This window comes from Equus przewalskii, chromosome 25, assembly GCF_037783145.1.
Source record: "Equus przewalskii isolate Varuska chromosome 25, EquPr2, whole genome shotgun sequence".
Classification (NCBI taxonomy): domain Eukaryota; kingdom Metazoa; phylum Chordata; class Mammalia; order Perissodactyla; family Equidae; genus Equus; species Equus przewalskii.
The window spans coordinates 15,590,358-15,616,205 of NC_091855.1; the positions used below are offsets into that span (position 1 = coordinate 15,590,358).

General features: G+C 50.9%; 1 protein-coding gene across 6 annotated transcripts in view; it reads left to right on the forward strand.

Annotated features, from left to right (window-relative positions):
* SMOC1 (SPARC related modular calcium binding 1) overlaps nt 1–25,631 on the forward strand; it is a 144,334-nt gene extending 118,703 nt beyond the window's left edge. For all 6 annotated transcript variants that reach the window (XM_070593476.1, XM_070593475.1, XM_070593472.1 and 3 more), the window contains exons 8-12: nt 5,929–6,121; nt 6,661–6,743; nt 8,507–8,612; nt 17,937–18,181; nt 23,565–25,631. In XM_070593476.1, coding sequence (XP_070449577.1) covers nt 5,929–6,121; nt 6,661–6,743; nt 8,507–8,612; nt 17,937–18,181; nt 23,565–23,578 — 641 coding nt within the window. In that variant the 3' untranslated portion in view covers nt 23,579–25,631. The remainder of the gene's footprint in view (nt 1–5,928; nt 6,122–6,660; nt 6,744–8,506; nt 8,613–17,936; nt 18,182–23,564) is intronic.
* The last annotated feature ends 217 nt before the right edge of the window (nt 25,632–25,848 follow it).

Sequence of the window (25,848 nt, forward strand, 5' to 3'; positions counted from 1 at the left end):
GTTGACTTTAAGTAAAACAGAGGGGCCTCAATAATGTGGGTGGGCCTCATCCAATCAGTTGAAGGCCTTAAGAGCAAAAACTGAGATTTCCTGAAGAAGAGGGAGTTCTGCCTCCTGACTGTAACATAGAAATCCTGCCTGAGTTTCCAGCATGCTGGCCTGACCTATTGATTTTGGACTCAAGACTGCACCATCATTCTTACTTGAATTTCCAGCCTGTCAGCTTGCCCTACAGATTTCACACTTGCCAGCCCCCGTGATCCTGCGAGCCAATTCCTTAAAATAAATCTCCCTCTTTCTCTCTCTCTCTCTGTCTTCTATTAGTTCTGTTTCTCTGGAGAACCCTGACTGCTTCTCACCTTCCCTGACTGCTGCCTTCTCTTTCCACCCGTCTCCTCCTCTGCCTCCATCGCCATGGAGTTCCTCTGCTCTTTCTCCCTAGAGTTCACGATGGGACCAGCTCCCCAGTACCTGCTGACTCGGGGGTTGGCTTACTCAGCGTCTCAGCTCTCCTGTCTGCTCCCTCCCTCTGCAGCTCCTCGTCTGAAAGGCAGCAACAGAAAGACAGACCAGCCCAAGGACCTGAAACTAGAAATCTTCTAATGTTTATATTTGTTGGCCATTTTTGCTTAAAAAAAAAGTAAAGAAGAAAAAAAGAATGCAATGATAAAAGAGAAAAGATTCCCAGGACAGAAGGATAAACTCTGGGCTAAAACCGAGATTGGGGATTAGCTGAGGATTTAGGTTGTCCATGCTCTCCTTTGCTCCTAATTACCACGAGTAACTGAGAGGCACAGGGGTGTGGGCCAGCCAGAGCAGACAGAGCTGTCTTGGCTGGACACATAAGAACCGGTGCCCTGGGCCTGCAGACAGGGTTTATGTTCGTCTGGTTCAGCCTAGTCTTAGTCTCTCCTGTCCCCCTCCCTTCCCACCCCTGCACCACTTGAGTCCTGCTTTGCTCTGGCGCTACGTGTAACTGATGGAAGAGAGGCTGTGTGTTTTCTGGTGGCAAAAGCCGACTGTGTTCTCATTCCTTCCAAGGGATGCTTTCCTGTTGTGTTTCTTCTCTTAGGTAATCAGAGATTTGTGAGTGAAACTTACTTAAACCATCCACTGCCAGGTGGGGAGTGACCTGGCTCTCATTTCTTCTCTGCACCATCCCGGGATAGGATTATAGGGGTGGGCGTGCATGAGTGTGTAAGAATGTGTGGTCAGGTATTCCCCTTCCCCCCGGAAAGCCTTGATTGTTCCCTCTCCCCTGCTGTTTATGTCTTTTGAGTGTTTACAGACGGTTCTGGCCCATTCTCATAGTTATCAGGCCAGACCTTCTAACCTTATCATCTTCCCTGAACTGTCTTAAGGAGCGATTCAATGTTTTAGAACAGTGAGTGTCCATTTCTGGGGAGCTCCCTCTCTGAACCAGTGGTCATGGAGAGACCCTTGAAATAGACCCCTTGTCTTGCATTCTGGAAGGTGACTTCTTGGTATCTGGGAAAACTGATGGTTGTGAATTTTAAGATGCATTTAGGAGGTGACTGAGAAGGGCAGGAGGTAGCAATGGCCCTAAGGAAAGGACTGGCTTCTGGGTCCTCAGATGCCCCTTGAGACTTACTGATTAGTATTTGCACCTCTGGAGAAGCGCTGAGGGAATCGATTGATTGATTGGTTGATGGATTGGCTGAAGGGTCCGAGAGGGCTACAGAAGTCCTTATGGGGTAAACTGGCAAATGAAGAGTTGAGCCAGTCTGGGTGTCGCAGTTATCCAGCGCTGAGTAACAAGCTACTCCAAACTTAATGGCTTACAACAGAAATGACTTATTCTTTCTAATGTTTCTGTGGATTGTGTGGGTGGTTCCTTGACTGGGTCCACCTGAACTCACTCCTGGACTCATCCAGCTGGAGAGTCAGCTGGGCTGGAATGTCCAAGATGACCTCACTCATACATCTGGCAGTTGGTGCTGGCAGTGGGCTGAGCCACTTGGGTTTTCCTCTAAGTGGCCTTTCATCCTCCAGGGGGCTACACTGGCTGCCTTACCTGATGGTCTCAGGGTGGCTTCCAAGAAAATGAAAGCGGAAGCTGCAAGGCCTCTTAAGGCCTGGGCCTGGAGGTCACACTCTATCACCTTTGCCCTCTCCACTGGTCAGAGCAAATCAGAGTCAGTGTGGAGGGGTCTACACAGGGGCATGTAGACAGGGAGGTGTTATTCACTGGGACCATTTGTAACCATTTACCACACCGAGTAAAAGAGAAATATGGGTTAGAATAAAGATCACATTAGCTAGGGCAGTGAGAGACGATACTGAGGAGAGGTGAAGTGCATAGCCTGGGAGCAGACTGCCCGGCTGGAATCCCCTCTCTGCCACTGCCTAGTTGTATGACCTTGAGGAAACCACACAGCCAGTCAATGTTCCTCAGTCCTCCTCTGCTCCGTGGTGTTAATTATAACACCTATCTTATCTAAATAATATCACCTATCTGTGATGAGTTTGAAGTGAGTTAGTACAAGTAAAGTGCTCAGTACCAAGCGTGGCACATGGTGAATGCTCAGATTGGCTATTATTCATAACTATTAATAGCTATTATTCATTTCACCATTCTGTAGTGGTGGGCGAGTTACAAATTTGGCTTTGAGTTTTCCAGTTCAGACGCGAAGAGGGAAAAATACTTGGGTACAAGATTTGTAGTGTGCACAAGCTGATAAAAATTGCTGCTTTGGAAGGAGCTGTGCTGTGTCCAATGGGCAAGTATGTGTTTTTCCGCACTTGGTTTTGAAGGCAGTATATTTAGGGTCGTCTGCAAAGGGACTGACCTGGAAGAACTTCACATCATAAAAATACATGTATTTTTTCCCAAGAGCAAATGATTAGAGGCAGTAATGTCTGCCTAGAATTTAGCAAGACAGGCCTGACCGTTGGGAGCCTTTGGCTGGGGTCCCAGCCCTCCTTTCTCTGTTCTGAGTGAACTTGGGAAGTTTCATGAACCCCTCCAAGCTCAGCTTCCTTGTCTACAAAAGGGACGTAATATCGATGCCCACCTCACACTGACAAAGAGATTAGGCAGTAAAGCCCTTAGTCTATTGCCTGGCACGTAGTACTCAAAGCATATTTGCTTTGACTATTTTTAGTATAAAGAGGATTTTAAGGGAGATTTTCTTCCTGTTGGAAGACAAACTCTCTGTGTACTCTTCACTAATGGTTAGTGCTGTTATTATAAACCATTCCTGTCTCTCTCTTAGAGGGGCACCTGGACTTGTAGGGACTGTCATAAAGTAATAAACAAATAAATAAAAAAGCAATAAACCCTGGATTTAGCCTTCTCTCTAATTCCACGCTGCCCCACAAATTGGCGAACCGCATCATTTGTATGGTTTTTATTCTCCATAGAACTAGGTGCAGCCTCTGTGGAAGCTGGCTGTAAACTTTTCAGAATAGCCTTTAAGGATTTCCGGGAATCTGTCGACAGCCCCCAGACCGTGGGGTCCCCCTCTTCTTAGATTGCTCCTCTCCATACCTCCGCAGTTTCAGGATCCCCAGTGGTATGAAGGCAGGTACATCGTTCTCTCTGCCCCGGGAAGCTTCCTCCCCCGTCTCTTTGCCTCTGGCTTTCAGTCTGATTTATGGCTTTAGAATATCGGCCTGGAGGATCTTGATTTAAAGCCTCTGTCAGAGGTTGTTACTCAAACGTGGTGCCAGTAAAAAAAACTCTTTTCCTTTGCTTTTGCTCCTCTGTCGCCTTTTTCATGGCATGAAATATGAGGTAGGAAAATAAGGCTACCAAATTGGGGCCTGGGGAGCTGTTGAAAAACTCTTGCATAATCCCCTAGAAGGTGCCATGGCTCCATCACAGCCAGGGGCTCCAGTCGAACCCTGGGTCTTCAAGCCCAGTTTCACAAAGGCCCCCTCTCGACAATCAGCTTCTGTCTCTTTCCTAAGCTGCTTGTAGGGGCTGTTCTGGTGGTAGTTATAATCCAGTTCAGAATCCCTAGTCTAATGTCTGTCAACTGTTTTAAACTCATATTCCTCTGGCCAAGGAGATTCTGTTTAGCTTTGCTGTGTCTGCATTATGAAAACAATAGTATTTCTTTTTCATTTTCCAAATTCAAAATTGTATATATTTATATATACTTTTTTTTTTTTTTTGAGGAAGATTTGCCCTGAGCTGACATCCACCGCCAGTCCTCCTCATTTTTGCTGAGGAAGACGGGCCCTGAGCTAACATCCGGGCCCATCTTCTACTTTATGTGTGGGATGCCTGCCACAGCATGGCTTGATAAGCAGTACATAGGTCTGTGCCTGGGATCCGAATCGTCAAACTCTGGGCTGCCTAAGCAGAGTGTGCGAACTTAACCACTTGGCCATGGAGCCGGCCCTCCCAAATTCAAAATTATATTTTAATAGTGAATATGCCATGCATACCCACCTCCTGACCCTCAGATATTTTTATGCCCCTAAGGAGATATTCCCCTCCCCCTGGGGTGAGAATCACTGGGCTCTTGCTTTTCTGCATTTTTCCTAGGAGTGAGACGAAGAATCCTTTCCCCATCATCTGACTCCTCCTTGAGACGGCGTCACACTGCTTCATGTCTCTGTGTACACCTACAGTACTCCTACAGTTTGTTTAAACATCTGTACCGTTGATGTGTGTCTCATTCATTTCAAAGGGCTTGGCTCCGTTACGATGAAGTGTAATTGTGATCATTTGTGCTCTTGTTCAGTGAGCAGCATGAGGCTGCAGGTTGCTGATACCAAGTTCCTGGCTCTAAGAATGGTACCTTTGTAACACGCTGTGAGAGTTTCTTGGGATGCCCAAACATGTATTCCTGTCATCTTCTTTAGGAGAAAAGTTGTGGAATAATGTTCATGAAAAAAATAATAATAAAGTAAATAAATAAATAGATTAAAAAGTAGATAAAAAAGTAAGAGTGCAGGTTTATGATATGATCCTTTTTATTGTTTAAAAAAACCCCAGTAGGTGTGTGTGTGTGTGTGTGTGTATTTGCATGTGCACATGTGTATAACAAAAGGCCTGGGGAAGCAGTGTCTAACTTTGCTGAGATTATGGTTTTTCAAAATTTTCTTTATGACAGGAAAAGAAAACCAATGCTATTTATTTTTAATAATTGAAAAATAAATAAAATACAACAACAACAAAGCAAGAAATGGGAACCAGGCAGGTTGAGTGGGTAGAATTTTCAGGTCAGGGGCCGTGTAGGTCTGAGGTCCCCGGGCCAGCCAGCCCTGGCGTGGGGCACCCACACCACCTCAGCCTGGGCCTGGCCCCGGGGAAACCAGGTTTGGCTGTTCAGACATGTTCACACGTTTCCTGAGGCCACGGCATGCAGACACCTTCCTGTGTGCTGTCTCCTAGTAGATGAAATCAGTGTTGTGTAATGGGCTCAAGTCCATTCAACCTACTTTGCCCCGCTCTGTTGGAGGGTTGGAAGGAGCAGGATTGGGCCTTGGTCCTGCTCCTCTTGGGCCCTGAGCATCCCTCCTGCTGAGGCTGGTGGCCGTGGCTCTGCCCTGCTGTGTCTGGGCTTGGGAGGGTGTCCACGCGCAGGCTTCCTGCATCAGCTTGTCAGCTCGCAGACGGTCAGGCTCCCTGACCTCTCAGAGAACTGCTGGGAAATTTCAGCCCCGGAGCAAACCCCTGCTCTGATAAGGAGTGGCCATGGAGTCCCTGGCTGGCATGTTGCTGCAGTGGAACCTACTGGCTGTGAATGCTGATGAATCCTGGCAGCGGAGAGGCCCGCAGGAGGCTCTGGGCCTTCTGTCCCTCACCAAGGGCAGCACAGGAGACACAGCTGTCCTCGGCCATTCACCAGCCAGACCTTCTGTTCCTTGGAGCCAGGTTGAGTCCTTGCATGGAATGCGGCAATGATAAGTCACCAGAGTGATAGTTACCCCAGGCTGCATCTTCTCTTGCAGAGAAAGTCCACTCATGTGACCAGGAGAGGCAGAGTGCCCTGGAAGAGGCGCAGCAGAATCCCCGTGAGGGCATCGTTATCCCTGAGTGTGCCCCTGGGGGGCTCTATAAGCCAGTGCAGTGCCACCAGTCCACTGGCTACTGCTGGTGTGTGCTGGTGGACACAGGGCGCCCATTGCCTGGGACCTCCACACGGTAAGCCCCTCAGCACCTGTCCTGCCCCTCAGGTGGACCCTGGGGCAAGAAGCAGCTTCCTGTGAGGCTGGTCCCTCCCATCTCCTGGCTTTACTGTGCCAGTCAAGGCACTGGAGAGAGCAACGTTTTCATTCATGGGCAGATGAGGTTCTGGTAGAAAGACCTGGGTGCTGGATTCTGGTATTTCCTTCCAGCTGGCTGACCTTGGAAAAATAGGTAACCTCTCTGAACCTTGGCTCGCTGATGAGAAGGTGATTGCTCTGCCTGAGTCACTGGGTTCTAAGGATCGAAAAGATCCTGTGTACAGACGTAAGGTGACATCGTTCTGCTTGAGTGATTAAAATGACATGCTGGTGCATGTCTCCTTGCGAACGTTGATTCTGGGGTTGCCTTGTAGCTGCTGGACAGTGTAGGAGATATTTTGCTGCCAGCCCTGGGAGCTCGAGGCTTAGTGACAACACAGATCATTGTTGGCAGTAGTGGCCGCAGTCAGCTCAGTTCGCAGTCCCTTCTCACCCCTGGTGTCTGTCTCTTCCCAGCTACGTGATGCCCAATTGTGAGAGCGACGCCAGGGCCAAGAGTGCGGAGGTGGATGACCCCTTCAAGGACAGGGAGCTGCCAGGTGGGAAACAACACTGCCCCTTGCTGCGTCTTCACCTCTTTCTGTTCCTCCACCCCATCATCATGTAGAAGCAGCTCCTTCCTCTGGGTCTGTTTCCATCACAGGCGTGTGGAGCCAGGAGCTGTGGGATCTGCACCCAGTCTGGGATTTGTCCCTAATTAGTCCTGTGCCCTTGAGTGCATTGTTTCTCTCCTTGCTCTTACCTTTTATCTTTAAAATGTAGTCCTTGGTTAAAATCCTATCCCTGCAGTTCTGCGTTCTTTCTCTATCTGCCCATGATTGGGACAGTGTTCTGGGGGCTGGGAACGCTTTTTCCCGAGGCTACGAAGAGAAGACAGCTCATGGAGAGGGGCTGTCCTGAGGGGCGTGGCAGTGTCTGTTGCCTGCCCTGCAGAGTGCTTTTGCACTGATCTCTGGTGGCCCAGGACCATCACCAGGGTGACACCAGACACACAGGTAAGGGGCCCAGGACCTCTAAATGGCTGCTGTGCTGGGTTCCCTTATGGATTTATAGTGTTCTTTGCCTGTGAGTTATAAGAAGATTACCAACTATCAGTGGCTTGGGACATGGTTGTTTTAATCAGCACAAACTTGGGTCAATGCTGGTAGGAGCTGGGCCCGCCTTCCCTTTCCCCACCAGGACTCCAAGTGAGAGCTGAAGACAGAGGCTCCTGAAAGTCAGGGGGTTTCCAAGCGAGGTTTGTAGGAATCACCCTGTCAGAGGATGGAGTCGTGGCACCGGGGTATCTCCTTCTAGCCATCCCTTCAACAAATGTGAATTGAGATTCAACTCTGTGCCAGGCACCGGGTGTAGTCTAGGGATCAAAACTGACACGAGGCTCACATAGGAGGGGAGATGGTGCACAAGTAAGTGAACACAGACGTATATGAACCGTGGCGACAGGTCTTCTGAGAGGAAAGAGCAAGGTGCTGTGAGGAGGACAGGGAGCATCTGCTTCAGAGTCCGGCTTCTCTGAGAAGGGAGCATTTCACCAGAGACCTAGAGAGTTTGGGGACAGAAGAGAATGGAATTGTTGCTGCAGAGAGGAGAATGGTGGGTCGTGAGGGCCCACTTGGTGCTAGCTATCATGAATTTATCCACTTGTGTGGTGGTGTTTACACCAGCAATGCTGAACCTCATGGGGGTAGACTAGGAAAAGGTGTATCTGTGAGGTGGTTCATCTGTGCTTGGGGCTTTGCTGGAAGAGTGCAGTGGAGGAAAAGAGAAACAGAGGAGTTGATGGTATCTATAAGGGAGATTTAATGAGAGGAGGAGAGAAGTGAAAGAAAGCAGAGGTCCTCGGATAAGCTGGTGGGTCCACTTGAGTCAACTTTGACTATTGGGGGTTTTCTCCAGCCCTTGTGCCCCTTCGCACCTGGTCCTTTGCTCTAGAGGAGCATTTTCACACTCTAGTAGGAGTGCCTGGTCATTCTATGCCGGAAGTAGCTTGAGTTCCCAAGTAGATTGTGAACTCATGAGGATAAGGACCCTAACATTTACCAGAATGCTGAGGTGATACTCAGCAAAAATTGGTGGAATGGAAGAAAATTGAAAGCATTGTTATCCATTTGGTCTGATGGCCCCTTGTGGGCTGCAGGTGGAGGAGCTGTGGAGGGTTATGAGAATCATCTGAGCAGTAAACAATTCCCCAGGTGGAGTTGGTTGGATGAGGAGGACTTGGAGAGTTTGGGAAATGGTACTTGAGGAAGTTTACTTGATTATTTACCTGGCATCTGCCTTCAAATCTCCCTTTATTTTTCAGGCTGTCCAGAAGGGAAAAAAATGGAATTTATCACCAGCCTACTGGATGCCCTCACCACCGACATGGTGCAGGCCATCAACTCAGCAACACCCACTGGAGGCGGCAGGTGAGAATGTGAGCAGGACTCAGGCCCAGCAGGGAATGTGGAGACTCTGACTTTTCAGATGCTGTGGAAGGCTGGGAGAGTGGGGAACAGTCAGGGAGGGCAAGGCTGGGAGTCGATCCTTTTCCTGAAACCATGTAGCTATGGCTTTGTCCCACCTTCTGCCCCAAATCTCCCTGCCCCTCCTCCCCCCCGCCTTTGGGAGTTGCCTGTCTCCAGCTTGTAGTTACCTGATTACAGGCAAGTCCAGGGGTGTCTGGAGACTTCCAGAACTTTAGTCTCAAAGGGGATGCTTTGGAGTGAGAGTCCTGAATGGCAGGAAGGGGGATGAGCACATGGTGGGGACAAGCAGGGCAGGGAGGGAGCAGAAAGCACTTGGTGGTTTTCTTCTCTTCTGAGAAGCCAGGAGCCATGTGCCTTTTGGCTTCCTGAGAGTCCCGTGGGGCTCTGGGCAGTGCGATTGGACACTCTCATAGCCAGATGCAGCTTAGGTCAGGAGCTGTATACTGGCCAAGGTAGTCCTGATATGAGGACAAAATGCACGTGCTCCCCAGTGACCAGCATCACCAGCGGTCACTATTTGGGCCCATTAGGTCAGTTGGTTGGAGCATGCATACCTGCATCCGTCCATCCATTTGCTCAGTACCTCTTGCACCATGGTGTCCCAAGCACTGGGTGAAGGACTGGGAATCCGGGGATATAAGGCATGTCCCTGCCTTCAAAGAATGCAGCCTACTGGGGATTCTCGGCTGTAGATAGATAATTACAAACTGTGTGACAAATGCTGGACCGGGGGTGGAAAAACAGAGAAGGATTGGCTACCTTAGTCTAGAGGAGTCAGAGAAGGCTCGCTGGAGGAGGGATAACTGAGTCGAGTTTGGAACCTGGGTAGGACTTAGCCAGTAAAAGAAGGAAAGCCATTCCAGGAAAAGGAAAGAATATTATGACTTCAAGAAAGTGCACGACAGTAGTTCAGTCTGGCTCAGCTGAGGTGGATGGGGTGAGGAGGATGAGGAGGAGGTGAGAGTGGTCGTAGATGAGACAGAAGAGGCGGGCAGCAAGCAGGTCCCAAAGGGCCTGTGAGATGTGCTTGCCAGGATGAGGGGGAGGCGGAGCAGGGGCCCTGTGGTCAGGGGTGTTTGGGCTCCTGCAGCAGCCCAGCAGAGGAAGTACCATGTGCGTGGCTGGGATGGGCAGCGATGGGCAGCCTGCCTCTGAGCTTATGTGGCTCACCAAGGAGGGGGTCTGGTCCCCTCGCATCTGCCCAGAGGCAGAGCTGTTGTCAACAAGGCAAAGAGTGCCACCACGATGACAGGCCCAGGCCCCCAGGCCCGGAAAAGGGCCCGAGCTGTGGCGCTCAGCGGGACCACAGGGTGTGTGTCTGGTGTAGGAAACCAGGACTCTGAGCACAGCTGTCAGCGGTTCTGCATCCTGAGGCAGACGAGGCTGCTGTCCTGAAAACCCAGTTTTATGTCACATCCAAGTGCGTGCAGGAGCTCCCTCATGGTTGCCACTCTTGGACACTGCTTGTCCAGGGCGCCTGCTCCCAGCACTCCCATGGTCCTGTGAGCCCTGAGGCTGGTCTCTGGCCCTGGCTCTGTTTTTGCTCACCCGTGGGTGGAGCCAGGCCGCCCCCCCCCCCCGGCCCCCCCCTCCCCCGCCCACCAGGAGGCGCACAGCATTAAGTCTGAGGAGCTGGAGATGGGCCGGTAAGCCGCAGACGTGAACTGCTTGGAGGCGCCCACGGTGCTCAGCAGCTGGGTGTCTACACGGAGAGGGCTGTGTCCATATCTCCAAGAAGAGGGGAGGGGTGAATTTTGAAATACTCAGTATTATATCCCTTTCTGTTGTTTGTGCTCAGAATCTGAAAAAATATCTGTTTCATGCAAAAATGGATATGAGAAATTTATGCTTATTACAAGAGAGGGAAAAAAGAAAAGAGGAGGGGACATGGGCTTAAAAATTCCAGCTCTGGGCGCTTCCTGCCCACAGCTGCCCGAGAGCTGCTGGCTCTGACCAGCCACTGCCCACTGCGGGGAGGGGGACCTGCCTGGCGCTTGCCCTTCAGTCCTAAGGAGATAAGACTTCCAGCTCCATCCCATGTACTTCCGTGGGAGCCCAGCCTTCGGGCTCTGGGTGGCCCCCGCTCCATGCAGGCTGAGGGTGCCAACCTGGCTGAGTCCTGCCAGCAGGCAGTGGACTGGCAGGGCCGAGAGCACAGCTGGGCCCCACGGCCAGGGGCAGTGGGATCGACACCTTGCCCTTGAACCATAGGCTGACGGGATTGTCACAGAAAATAAAAACTAAGAAGTTTATAAATGTTTTTAATACCAGTGTGTCTTTAGGAAAGGATTTTTTTTCTTCCAAAAGCCTCTCTTTTAAGTATCATGTGGAGTTGGGAGAAGTTTAAAAAAATATTCTTTCCCAAGCACATTTTTCATTTTAAGCTCATATTAGCTTGACTGTTTGGTTTTGATGAGAATGAAAGGTTTGAACTGCATTTGGTAGTTGTGTTGCCCAGAGGCTGGACTTGTAATCCTATGACAGACAAAGTGAGCTGAGAAATAGGTTAGAAATCAAGGAAGGGGGAGGGGGAATGCTGGAAGAGAGAGAAGCAGTTATACCGCGAGGTAGCCGGCCAGGGTTACCAGTTTTTACTGGGTTTAAAGGCCTCCCCGATCTTCCCATTGTGTTTAGACAAGCCCTACCTTTGACCTGAACTGGCCCTGCAGGATGGCCTTGCTGGCCTCGCGCCCCCTCTGATATCCCTCCCATCATTATGCTCTAGCCGCTGGTCCTCCTCAGTTCCTCACACGGACCAAGATCTTGCCTGGCCCAGGGCCTCCACACCAGTCACTCCTTCAGCCTGGAGCTGTAGGGCCCTGGTGACAAAGAAGCGCCATGATCCCCCATCTTCCCATGATTGGCCCTGCTTGTCCATGTAAATGTCACTTTCTCAGACACCATCCAATCCGAAGGAGCTGCTCTGTCACTGTCCCTCACAACACCTCTTTAATTCTCAGCCTCGCACTTATCGCTATCTGATGTTTTGCTGGTTTGTGTATTTATTGTCTGTCTCACCCCACTCAATGAAAATTTAAGTTCCCTAAGAGAAGCAGTATTTTCTGCCTTCTTCCCTGCTGTACTCCCAACACTCAGAATAGAGCCTGGCACATAGTGAGTGCTCATCAAGTATTTGTTGAATTAATAAACAGCTAGAAGGATGTGTGGATCCCTGTCTGATGCAGAAAGGGATGTCTTGATAAAGCATCTTCATCTTGACACACATCAGAGGGTCCACCAACTACTGCAAGGCTAAATATGAGGCCAAATCCAGCTGTCAAGTTCACCATGGTGCTGATTTGTCACCAGGGCCCTACAGCTCCCTGGCTGGGCCCGAGGGACTTGGGGTGCCATGTGGACAGACCCTGGCCAGCCACTCCTCTACGATGGAAGAGTGAAGGCACAGGGCAGTTGGAGGTTGGGCAGCACATCTGGAGCGAAGCTGATGACAGGAACTAGGGAATCCAGGCTTCCTGGGTTTTGGCTTTGGCTCTGAACTCAGGCACAGTTGGGGTTGCAGGCATGGGGTCGAGGAAGCCACAGCTGATCCCTCCTGCATCCTCTCAGGGTCTGGCAATTAAAGCTGGACATCAGCTGAAGCCAGTGGGAAATAGTCCCACACAGAGACAGTGGGGAAAAGGGACAGGGAGGAGGCCTGGGCAATGCAGAGTGGGGCGCCTCCTTCCCACCAACTCAGCATCTATCAGGCACGGATTTTGGCTTTGTATGAACTCTATATTTCCACCCTCCCCTGGTGTAAGCTCTGGGCTGAGTTCTGGGGATATACGGGGACAAGGACATAGTTCCTGGCCTGGAGGAGCTCCTGGAAGAAGAGATATATAATCCCGTGATTGTGCTATAAAGTCAGTGTGATAATGGAGGCAGATAAAGTGCTGCAGGACTCAGGGGATGGCAGGCGTGTGAGGGAAGGCTTTACATGGAAGGTCACATTTGATCCACATCTTCACTTACGAATGGGAAAATGCCCTGACCTAGAAGGACCAGAGGAGAGGGCATCTCAGCAGAGGGGCGCTAGGGGTAGTGAGATATAAACGAGGTAGGGCCTGTGGAAGAATTTGTAAGAAGTCTGGTTTAAATTTGGGAGTCAGGCTGTGGACAGGCAGGAGATGACGCTGCAGAGTTGGGCAGAGCCTGGATCATGCTGGGCCTTGTGATTCATGCCAAAGAGGGCAGCAGGGAGCCACGTGATTAGATGGGCATTTCTGAAGAATCGTCCTGATGGCCTTATGGAAGCTGGATGGGAGGGGAGCAAGATGGCGCGGGAAGGTTACAGCAGTCGCCAGAGTGAAAGGTGGGGAAAGATGGACTAAAGCTACGGGGGAAGGGAGGGTTTACTGAAGCCTTGGTCATGGAATTGATAGGATTGGAGGCCTTGTTAGATGCAGGGAGTGGAGAGGGAGATGTCTACTTCCTTTTCTGGCCTCCTAGCCTGATTTAGAGGGCAAAAGCAGCGTGGCGCAAATCTAAAAATAGGCAAAATAGAATGGGGTGTCCATGGAAACATCTATGGCTAGTTCATAGGAAGGGGCAGCCTGCAAGTTTCATCGGATGATAGCTGTTCTCAGTGAAGGTTTGTTGGATGACTGGATTATCTCCAGGGCTCCAGAAGGGAGAGCCCCCCCGCTCCTTAGATCAGCCCTCCCATGGCCCCCATTAGCATTTATCAGTCCCCAGGGAAGAGTTCTGAGATCCTTGCTGGCAGAGTCTTCTCGAGCCGGGAAGTTCTCTCCTTTTTCCACCTGGCTCTAGAGAAAGTCAACTTTGAGGGGAGGTGGGATGGGCTGTGTGAGCTTCCTGGGCCCTGACATGGTCCCCCAAGGAGAAACTGTCTATATTGTGGCTTCCTCCTTCCTGCCCAGTGTGGTTACTTGTTGATGGCCTTGCGTGGACCAGGCTGGAATGTGGCTGACTTGGCATTTCCCAGCCCCAGCAGCCTGCACAGCTGGTGGGGCCTGGACCCAACTCCAGATGGGGCTCAGTTGGTCTGCTTGGCTTGGCTAGTGCTTCCAGGCCTTTCCATCTCACCTTCTTTAAAACTGCTTGGGACAGCAGAACTGGGCCCAAGATCTTGGCCAAAGCAAGTTTCCTTGTGGTAAATGAGGCTGGCTCTCCAACTGTGCATTGCAGCCAAGGCCTGGCGAGGCTGAAGCTACAGAATCAAAACTGAAAGTGCTGTAGGAGAAGGGCGGCACCTGCCACCTCTTAATGCGGGAGAAGACTCAGGGGGGCGGGTCCAGGGAGGGACCTGGCTCTAGTCGGTTTCCTCATCCCTGGTGACAGGAGTCAACAGGACACCCACCAAAACAACCGAAACATGGTCTTCCAGATTCTGGAATTTGCTATCATTTGCGTGTGACTTTTCACACCATATCTGAGAAAACTTGGATGCTCTACATACTGCATGAGCCCTTTTAGTAGAAGCAGAACTTTACCTGTAGGGAGGCCCATCGCATAGACCAGCCAGTCACTGTCAAGTGATCTTAAGGAACCATTGCACCTTCTCCTGTAGGGTCCCCAGCCCTTGTCTGATGAGCGGCTTTGAATTCCAGCAGTCCTCATCTCCAGTGGGCGTTTGTATGAGAGAGAGGTTAGAAGTTTGATGCCAGTGTTAGCCTAGAGCTGGGAATGCAAGTTACCAATGTTTTTAAAGGATACTTCTAGAAAGCTGTCAGAGCTGGAAGGGTTAGTGGGGTATGGCTTTGAGATCAGGGGTAAATTGTGGGAAATCTAACTATGATGGAATGACTCCAGCAAAGACTGCTTGAGAGGTTCCTGGAAACTCTGGGGGAGGCCCTCCTGCCCCTCCCTGTCCAGTGCTTCCCTGGGAAAGTCTTAGGTTTTCCTGAGTTAACAGAGGCCTCTTGTGTCTTCTTTGTTATGTGCCCACAGCTGGCCTTTGGCTAAACCAGGACTCCTGATATATCTGTCTTAACTAGATCTTTATGAAGCTTGGTAGCTCTGAGACTTAAGGTTGTTGCCAAGCCAGAAACCTGATTTACAGAGTTTTAAACCAGATACCTTCAGGAGTTTTCTTTTTTCTACTATGTTTTGTTAGAAATATGGAAACTACTCCCAAACACCTCCCTGTTACTGTCTTTGTCTCACGGCATCTTCTTCCAGAAGGTTCATGCTTAAACCTTCTTCTGGGGCCATGGCTGGAGTCTCCTCTAGATCAAGGGTTCTTCGTCTGAGTCCATGGACCTTGGATGAGGTTTAGGGAGCCCATTAACCCCCCAAAAAATGTAGAGTTCTGTGTGTGTTTGCATTATTCTAGAGAGAGGGACTATAGCCTGTTTAGGTTCTCAGGAGGGTCCACGATCCCCCAAAGCTAAGAAATTCTTGCTTTAACTTTACTTGGAGCTTGGCTTGGACAGTGTTGGGTTCCAAAGTAGGCCCGTGGCACTGCCAGCATCACGTGTGGAGCTGGGCTCTAGTATTTGGGTGGGGCACGTGGGTTTCTGGAGGTCAGAGGAGTTTGGAACAGAGAGCCCTACACTAGCTGGGGAAGAGGCGGGGAAGAGGCAGGACCCTCTGGCTCCACAGGGCGGGCTGTGAGTTGTGGCAGTGTTATAGGGAGCCAGAGGCACTGCCTGGAGGGGCCTTGGAGGACCTCTCCTGGGGAGGTGTCTCTGGAGCCTCAGGGATTGGGTCAGGAGGAGGGTGGGAGAAGGCCAGAAGTCAGTAGTCATGGCTGCTTGGAGCTGCAAGGTCCTGCTGGGGGTGAGGAGGGCAGGAACATGGTTCTCTAGCCAAGAGAGACAGAACAGGAAGGGAGAGTCAGAAGAAAGGCAGGGAAAAGGGAGGAGGAGCCAAATGACAGTTCCTCTCCGGCATGGGAGGAAACTCTTAGAGGTCGGCAAGTAGGGGGAAGAGCTGCTTCTTGCTTCAAACCAACCCTAAGGAAAGTGCAGGGAGCTGCATCAATGCAGTCGCTCAGCACTGGACAGACAGGAGCCCCGGCAACACATGCTGGAGGCAGCGAGCCTTCTGTGGCAGGGCGTCTGGGTGGGATGACCTCATCCCTTCCTGTCTCAGCGACTGAGGCTTTATTATTCCAGCCTCTAGGTAGACATTACGCTATGCTGAGCCTAAAGGTTAAAGGAAGAGCTGCTTTTGCCTGGGCCTCTCATGGTCCTCTGGCAGAGGGGTCTCCCCGGCCCCCTTAAAAAGCCTCTGGTGGGAATGGCTGGACCACCTCCCTTGGGGCTCCTCCTGGCTCTTCTCCTCAGCCTGGGTCCTCCATTGCGTTTAGGGGAAGGCAGAGGTGGGCAGGGTGCTCCCAGAGGGAGCTGGCCACCCTTCCTCCTGTGCCACGAGCATCCTGGTAGAGATTTTCTACTGACCACCTGGTATGCCCTGCAGGGCACGCTTGGGAGTGAATGATGCAGGTAAAATAGAGGAAATACCATGTACTGGCAGAGACAGAAATCTGAGCTCCACGCTGAATAACTCCATGCTTATTACAAAGACCTCCTGAGCCTGGTTTCCATGGCAGACTAAGCAGATTCCCAAAGAGCCAGGGGCAGCCAGTCCCTCACACCTTGCCCAGGTACTCCCTGTGTTAAAGCTGTCAGGCTGAGGTCCCGCTGGCAGATCCACTAATTGCACTCTCTTGGAATCAGTCCTGGGTGCCCTCGGGGGGCCTGCCCAAGACTGCAGTCCACTTAGTTAGAAATGGGCCTTTAGCAGGAATGCCTGGCTTTTTTGGGTAATGAAACTTATTTTTCCCTAAACGTTGAAGTCACTTGGGAGTGGGGAGGGGAGGGGTCAGGAGTGGTCCCCTGCCCCTCTGGAAAACTTGGCAAACCCCAGGGAAGAACCCCAAGGGATTGGCAAGTGCCTAGAATATTTTTCTTGCCAGGTACAGCTCCAGAATGTGCCGGTAGGCCCTGAACCCCTGGTCTAGGATCCCTGTGGAACCGTGAGCCACTCTTCCCCCTGCCTCTGACCCATCATGGTCACATGGGGGATCCCAGTGCCCTGCAGACTAAGTATTTGAATGTATGAAACTCCCAACCTCAGTCTTATTCCCCCCATGAAAGGAGAGTGCCCAGGAATTTGAACACAAGGGCCTGGACCACATTGGCTCTGTGCCAAGCCCTGGGAGCAGGAGCCATGGCATTCCTGTGGCTCCGCTCTGGTCAGACCCCAGTCACCCCCTCTGGAGTAGATCCATCATTGGCTTTAAAAGTCTTGAATATTAGCTAGCGTGCTGAATCCTTTTTGGGAAAAGATGGGATAAGTAAATAAGTAAGTAAATAAGTAAATAAAATGGTTGGGTAGGCCATGTGTACAATCTCACACGTACACGTCATCACTATGTGGTCACCACATACCCATGGGCTGTGTTAGACATGCTCATTACTGTGTGTCTTGACACCAGGAAGCATTCTTGGTTACTCTAGTCCAATGCTTCTCAGCCGAATCCCCTGGGGGTTCTAGATAACACGTGGCTTCCTGGGCCCACCCTAGACCTCCTGACCTAAAACCCCGGCCTGGAGAGACTCAGCCCACTAGGTCTGAGACTTGCCAGTTTTAGGACCTCTGTTTGTGTCCATCCCAATTGCCTTCTTCTCTCTGTCCTACTGCACTTGGTACCCAACAGTGGCAGACCATGGGAGCCTCACACCTCATTGGATTGTCACTGGTTAATTTCACGTTTTTGGCTCTGTGTCACTGAGACAGTGGGCAGCTTGAGGCCAGGGGCTGTGCCTCTCACTTTAGAAGCCTCCCAGGACCTGGCCTGGTGCTCGGTGCGTGGTGCACACTCACAGCATCCTTTCTCATAGTCACGTTCGTTTGGGTGTACACGTTCCTGTGTGAAGAGCAGCTTATCTGGCAGTGAACACTAGGCCAGGAGGAAGACAATTTGGATCCCACCTCTGGTTTTCTTAGGTGAATTAAATCCAGCCAATATGTCTTGAGCACCCATCTTGGACGAGAACATTCCTGGCTATGGTAAAGGGTGAGGAGGTTCATGTAATAAGGGTCACCCACTTGGGGACCCCCAAGAAATGAATCTTCCAGTCTTTAGGCTCCAGTTGAGGATAGCTTGATTCTGCTGCAGGCTGAGCAGGTCTGGGAGGTCTTTAGCTTGGAGGAGCCATTTCTACCTGGCTGCCAGCAGCCCCGCATGAGTACTCTGGCATCTGACCACAAGGAAGCGAATCGCAGTGGGGCTGATGGTTCCTGCAGGATCCTGAGCAGTGTTCTCTGGGGTCGGGGTGTCTGCCTGTGGCCCAGGTTCTCAGAGCCAGACCCCAGCCACACCCTGGAGGAACGAGTGGTCCACTGGTACTTCAGCCAGCTGGACAGCAACAGCAGCAACGACATTAACAAGCGAGAGATGAAGCCTTTCAAGCGCTATGTGAAGAAGAAAGCCAAGCCCAAGAAATGTGCCCGGCGTTTCACTGACTACTGTGACCTGAACAAGGACAAGGTCATCTCGCTGCCTGAGCTGAAGGGCTGCCTAGGTGTTAGCAAAGAAGGTGAGTGCTCACCCCTGTGCTCCTGGCCTTCCATTACTTTCCCCCTCCAGGCACAGGGACCAAAGGCTCCCCCAGTGGATGAGATCCCAGGTACTCATTTATTCAACTATTTACTGGGAGTATGTTGTGCTTCATGCTAGATGCCTGACAGAGTGGGTGAATTTACAGGTAAGGTCCCTATCCTTACACAGTCTACCGAGGAGACCATATTAAAGCATTTACATACAGTGTGATAATGCTATGAGAGTGTATGAGGATAGGCCCAGGCTGCAGTGACAAGTAGACCCACGCTTATAATGGCTCAACACAGCGGACCTTTTTTTGTATTTCCCATGTAATAGTTCAGCTTGATTCTAGGTCATGATGTATGTATGTGTGTGTGTGTATGTAGGGAAAGGAGTAGGACTGGGGATTGCAGTCACTCTGAGAACCAGGCTGAGAATGACTCTGCCATCTTCATTGTGTGGTTCCCAAGGTCACTCTGGGGGTCATTTCCATCCCCAGCCAGGCAGATGGAGTAAAGCATGGAGCAGTGCCTGTGGGGGAGTTCTGTGGGCCAGTCCTGGAAGTGGTGCACATTACCTCTCAGATTTCACTGGCCGGAACTCAGTCACCAGACCACACCCAACAGTAAGGAAGGCTGGGAGCCCAGGAAGGGGAGGAGAGCATGGATTCTGGTGAACACCTAATCATCTCCATCACAGTATAGCAAGGGCAGAGTACTACAGGAACATATGGAGGGCACCTCAATCAGCTCAGGGGCAGACTGCCTTGGAAAACTTCCTGAAGGAAGTGATATCTAAACCAGGGGTCAGCAAACCATGGCCCAGGGGCCCAATCTAGTCCGTGGCCTGTTTTGCTTTGGCCTGTGAGCTAAGAATGGTTTTTGTATTTGTAAAAGGATATAATTTTCAGAAAACAAGAATGTATGACAGAGACTGTACATGGCCCACAAAGCCTAAAATAGTTACCATCTAGTCCTTTACAGATAAGTGTGCCAACCCTTGGTCTAAACCAATACCTAAGGAAGGATGTGGCAGGGGCAGAGTCTGAACCATGACATTGCCCTGTGTCCTGTGGGAGCATGGAGAAGCATCCTCATGGGAGTGCCCAGAGTGAGAGGCCACTCACCCAGGGCCACACACCTAAGAAGATGGCCAAGCAGAGAGGGGAGGGGACAGAAGAATGTTCTAAATTGAGGCAAATGAAGGTATAGAGGTGAAGAAACAGTTTTAGAGGACCTGGAAGATGTTACTGTGTATGAAATGCAAATCTGAAGGTGGTGGGAGAGGGGAGGCGGCAGGAGGCAAGGAGAAAGAGTTTCGACTTTATAAGGGCAGTGGAAAGGTATGGAACAGAGTCAGTGAGAGAAAGAACAGGGTCAGCTTTGCTTAAAGAAATTATTCTGGCTTCAGTGTGGGAAAGGGATTGGAGATGAACAAGGCACAGTACTCAGGCATAGTCCAGGCAGGAGGTGATGGAGGCCTGAGTTATGAAAGACACAGTGGAGATAAAGAGAAGGGTGGATTCGAAAAGCAGGGGAAGTAAAACTGCAGGACTTGGTGGTTGAGTGGATATAGGGATTAAGGTTGATTTGGGCAGCTGGAGGGTGGGCAGTCACTGATGGGCAACATGGAAGGAAGAGCAGACTAGGCGTAGGGGGGAACAGGGGAAGACGACGAGTATGGTTGGACATGTCAAGTTGGATGCACCTGAAAGATGAGTGGGTCTGTGTGCAAGTGAAGGGTCTAGGTTGAAGATACCGATTTGGGTGATGCTGACATTTGAAATGGAATGGAATTAATTCCATCTGAATTCTAATTTTGAACAGGAGCTTTAGAAAAGCTGAGATTGACTAGGGAGAAGACATCAGGGCTTCTCCTTGTTCTAACCCTTGATTGACAATGTAAACCCAAAGGGTAGCATGGGAAGTGGCTGAGTTACCACAAGGTACCCAGTCTCAATATCTGCCCCCTCCATCGCTGGATTCTGGCCCTGATTCTGGGGTATGTGACTGTGGGTAAGTGACGTCATCACTCTGGGCATTCCGGTCTGTTGAAGATGCTTCTCTGTGTTCCTAGAAGACACAGTGCAGTGTCGTGGTTCAAACTCTGCCTCTGCCACAGACTAGCTCTTTCACTCCACCATTCTGAGTTTCAGTTTCTTCATCTGTAAAATGGGAATAACCATAGTATCTACCTAATAGGGCTATTATGATGATTCTATGGGACAATAAGTGAAAGTATTTATCATGGTGCCTCTGACATGGAAAGAACTCAATAGAAGTTCAATATTACTATTCTTCTTCACAAGATTATTGCCTGTCAGTAGCTCTTATCATGCTGCATTGCAGTTTACTTCTCTGATTCTCCCTTGAAGCCAGGACTGTGTCCTCTTAATTCTAACCTCTAGCACAGTACATGGCACCTAGGAGCAATCCATTAGATCCTTGTCAAATGGTTGAATGTATGGATGAGGGGGTTGCCCCTTGAGGTGACATCACACTTTGACACACTTGGAATCTGTGCACAGGTAGAGGACCTATACTGGAAAGAAACCACCTAGTAGTAGTGTAGACCCCAGGCCTCCGGAAGCACTTCTGGGCTCCGTGAGGATGGAATCACAGAAGTCTATAGTGACTCTGCCCTCAGTTGCCTTCCTGTCCTGCTAGCTCTGGTCTATGCCGAGTGTGGGGACCTCAGGTCCACAGAGCTCTGGGAGCCTCCCTAGCCTTCCTCTGAAGCCTTGCCAGGCACCAGGTGTCTGCCAATCCCGGCTGATGCACAGGACCTGAAGGAAGCACCCAGCTCTGCCACTTACTAGCTCTGTAATCTTTGGCAAGTTACCTAGACTCTCTGAGCCTCAATTTCTTCATCTGCAAAATAGAGACAATAGTCTCCACCTCACAGATTTGATGTGAAGATATAACAAGATGGTGCATGTGAAGAACTTAGCTCAGTACTTGGTTCATGGTGAATGTATGAAAGAAATTAGTAGTAGTACAGGAACACACCCACGGACCAAGGCGGCCGCTCTCAGTCCCTCTGCTCTGGGGAGCGGCAGAAAAGCCACTTGGGTAAATGGTACGCAGGGAATGGAGCTGATGCGTTGGTCATCTGGTATCATGCGGTGCCCTCTGGTGGGCCGAGAGGGGCTTGCATGCCGGCTGGGGCATGGGAGGGGATGAGGAAGGACAGGGAGGTTGGGGGTGAGTGGAGCTTTGAGTCTGAGGGACTGAAGTTTTTGGAAATGCCTTATGCACACAGGTGTTTTTACCAACCAGCTCCTCGCTGGGGAGCTGAATTCTCTGCACAGCAGGAAAAGGCCAGACATTCTGAGGGCTGTGCCTCTTTCTTAACTGGTCCTTCCCAGTTTGCAAAGCATCTTCCTCAGGATTATTGTCACCATCCTGTGAGGCAGGCAGGGTGGAGACTAGTCCCTCCATTTAAAAAAAATGCCAGCTCTTCCTTTGAAATGCCCCAGGATGCCGCCTGGCCCGGGTTCAGGCTTTTCCTCCCCACTGCCCTCCTTGGTGGGTAGAAGCATGGTTCTGGAAGCAGATAGGCGGGTCTGAGATTGCTTCACCACAGAAAAGCTGTACCATCTCCAAGCCTCAGTTACATCATCATAAAATGGGGATAACTTTATCCTTTTATAACTATCATGCACGGTTGCTATGAGGATCAAGTGACGTGACTTAGGCAAAAGGATCAGCTCAGTGACCTTCACAGGTGAGAGCTAGTTACCACTGCTGTGCATGTTCTCTCTGAGAACCGTCACCGTCAGCATGGTGGCAGGACGGCAGGCGGCCCCTCTTTCTGTATGCACACCTTTCCGCTCACCACTGAGAGCAGCAGCTGCTGGTGGAGCAAGGGAAAGCTGGGATTGGGAGCCAGGCAACCCGGCTCTGCCACTTCCCACCTGCCTGCCTTGCGCTTGTCGCTCTGTCTTTCCCAGTTTGTTTCTGTCTCTCCTCCTCAGGTTTTAAGGGATGTTAGCATAAGTGGGGGGACATTGATCTGTGGGTTCATGTGACCAGTGGGTGGGCTTGGATTCCCACAGTACTTTGTACTCCTCAAAGCCGCTTCTCTGCCTCCATGAATTCGGCGGATCCTCAAGGCAATCCTATGAGAGAGGCAGAGCAGCTGTGGTCCAAATTCCCAATCTGTAGATCAACCCAGAGGGGTTAAGGGGCATGCACAAAGTCACATCGCCTCCAGAGGTCATGGGAGCTGGCCCAGCTCTTGGTGTGCTTGTCTCTCAGCTCCCCACTCCTCCTTTGGGAGACCTGAGCCCTGCAGAAGTCTCCAAAATTGATGAGCACCCTATGAAGTGGAGTGGGTGTTAGCAGAACAAGCCTTGGGCCTTGGTTAAGTCACTCAACTGCCTGAGTCTCAGTTTCCAGATTTGTTAAGTGAAGGGACTGGACCAGATCATGGCTAAGATTCCTTCCACCTCTGACATTCTGAGAAGCAGGACCCACAAAGGTTATGCAAATATCCATCAGCATCAAAGCCTTTCTTAGCTAATAGCTGAGAGGATTCCAAAGAGACACCCAGTGGGGGCCTGGCCTTATGGAGAAGGGACTTTGTTTAAAGCTGTTAGCCAGCAATGGGCTCACCAGGCAGAACAGGGCCAGCGACGCCCACAGAACAGAAAGCATGGCCACACAACTCTGGCTCTTTCTCAAGTCTATTCTTCATTTTGGGAGTTAGAGGAGACAGGGACCCAGATATAAAAGGAGCTCTTCAAGTTCTCTGGGTCAAGGTCATTCGAGTGTCAAATATGCCTATTTGTTGTGGGTGGCAGTCTTGGCAGCTTCCCCCAGGGACAATGAGCAGGCACAAACCCATTCAGTAACTTGCCTTCTTTCTAGGGTACCCTTTGTGGGTCCCCTAATGCAGCTTTGGTAGTGCAGCAGGAGTGGAGGGATTGGCCAAGAAACTTAGGCTCCCGTTTTTGATTTTTTTGCTGAGGACACAAGAGAAAGATTAGTTAGTGCTGTGAGGATCCTGCCATCTACACCTATAAACAAGCACCTGCCACTTCTGCCCCAGCCCCAAGATGAAGGGCTGGCATCTAGGAGGAGTATGGGTTGTACAGAGTGTACAATCCCAACTGTGCTTACGAGGCAAAGCCTAGCTCTCTCTCTGGGGAGAGAGCCCAACTTGTTTCGGGTGCCATTGTGATGGCTCATGGTGGCAAAGGATGGGCTGGTAAAACATAGGCTTATCTGCAAGTCTGGGCTACTCGTGTCCTGCCCAGCCCAATAGCTAACAGCGGGTGAAAAAGGCTGCTCTTGTGAGGAAACTGTTATGTGTAGGTGGATTTCTTATAAACCCCACTCTAACTTCCTCTTGCTTATACCTCCTCTTCCCAATAGGACGCCTCGTCTAAGGAGCAGAAAACCAAAGGGCAGGTGGAGAGACCAGGGAGGCAGGATGATCATCAGACACCTAACCCTCGACGTTGCCCACAGCCCGGCCACATCCCATGTAACATAAGTGGTGCCCACCGTGTTTGCACTTTTAATAACTCTTATTTGCGTGTTTTCTTTTTGGTTTCATTTTAAAACACCAGTATCTCATACCACAGTGGGAAAAGGAAAGGGAAGAAAGACTGTTTATTCTCTCTCTTATTTTAAGTTTTTGGATCTGCTACTGACAACTTTTAGGGTTTTTTTTTGGGAGGGAGGGTGTTGTTGGGACTGAGAAGAAAGAGATTTATATACTGTATATAAATATATATGTAAATTGTATAGTTCTTTTGTACAGGCTTTCGCATTGCTGTTTGTTAATTCCCCTCCGTCTCCCTGCTGTGGGTTGCGGGGGCTCTGGGCACATGGCCCGGCTTTCTAGAACCCGGGACTCTATCCCCCGCCCACTTGGATTCCATTTGGAGACTGACCCCTGTGTGCATATAGATGGGAGCCCTGTGATTATATTGCAGACTCCAGCTGTTCTTTTCCGGTGGGAGGAGGGTACTGCCTCATGCCATAACTGTGAGGGCTGGCAAGTCACTTGGTTGGCCTTCTCAAGGGAGGTTGGGTTGGGGAGAGATGGGAGTTGCCCTTGGAGGCAGGGCAACAGCCAGCATGGACATCAGCTCTCCCATGCCCATGTGTTCCTGCTATCCAGACCCCAGGTGGCCCAGAACCTGTGGGTCCACCAGCATCCTAGTGACCCCCTCAGCACGTTTTCCCCAGAAGATTCGCGTTAGGTCCGTTGAAACGTTCTCACCCATGTTTAGCATCTACTCCATGTAGAGCATGAGAGGGGAGGCAAAGACGAAAGAGACACACAGTGGGGCCTTTATGTAGTAGATGTTTACCATTTAAGCAGTGGAGGGAAGAGGACAGAAAGCCTGCATTGGTGAGGGCGGTGCCAACAGGAGGCCTCCTCACCTCCTGCAAACTCACAAAGGAGGCTTCCAGAGCAGCTCTCCCAGCGCAGCCTGGTCAGAGGGGTTCACCTCCCCTCGCCTGTCTCCCCTGCCGTCCTCAGTGGTCAGCATGAGCCTGAGGGAGGAGTTGGGTTGGTCACCTTGTTGGTAACTAAATGGTTTTATTGTTTTAATCCCAAGACTGAGGTTCTTCCTCTTCCCTCAAAGCTTCTTAAGGGCTTCCAGGCTTGAGGCCAATCCCAGAAGCAAAAGTGATCTTGGGCCTCACATTTCTGCCTCCCCTCGAAGTGCAGGGATAATAACCAGCTATGGGGAGATCCAGGCCAAGCTTTCCGCAGACCTTTTACCAGGGTTCCAGTGTGGGCGGCCAAGCCTGTGGGTCAGACACGCGGCTTCCCCTGCCCAGGTGACCATGGCCCTTCAGACAGCCTTCAGACAGAGGGCGACAGTGGCACTTGGTACCTCTTCCCACAAGCAGCTGTGGTGGCAGCGAGGGTGGGCGGGTAGCCCAGGGCTGGTGTCCTTATCAGATTTCTTTTGGGAATGTGCCCTCATCTCGTATCCCATTCCAGAATTCCTATATGTGCATCCGCCTTGGCAGACTGTGTATCCCATTTTGGACCTGGGAGGCCTTGGCCCACTCAAGGCCCTGCTCGGGGGAGTGCCCCGGGGGGAGGAAGGTGGCCTTCTCAGGACATGATCTGAAGGTTCTTGCTATCCTGGTGAAAGTCCTAGAGGTTGTTTCAGCAGTGACCGGTGGCCCCGTCCCAACACGTAAGGTGGAAAGGGAGCCCTCACCCATTAGCCTGGACCAGGACCTCAGCGTGCAGGAGCTGGATGGACCTTCCAGGAGACCCCAGCCCCCTTCTCTGGCTTGGAGGAAGCATGTGAACACAGAGAAGGTGCCTCCTCGTAGAAATTCAGAGTCTCCCCCAGGCGTCCTCTCTCTCACATGTGTGTAGGCTGTGTTGTGTGGTTTTCCTTTGTGAGGAGGGAGGGAGACTATTTGTAGCTTGTTTTATAAAAAATAAAAATGGGCAAACCTTGGCGTCTGTTGCCTCTTTTTTTGAGTGGCTTCCACTGATGGAAAGGCTTCGTTTCCTAAAAGGAAGTGTTTTCCCTCACCTGGGTTCCCTCCCCTCTGATCCTGGGAAGTCCAAGTTGCTGGACCAGAAGGGAACCCAGGAGTGGCCACGAGGTGGCACCGCACTTTGCCGTGAGGACATTGACTGGTCCCCTTGGCCCTTGCCTACAATATTTGTGCC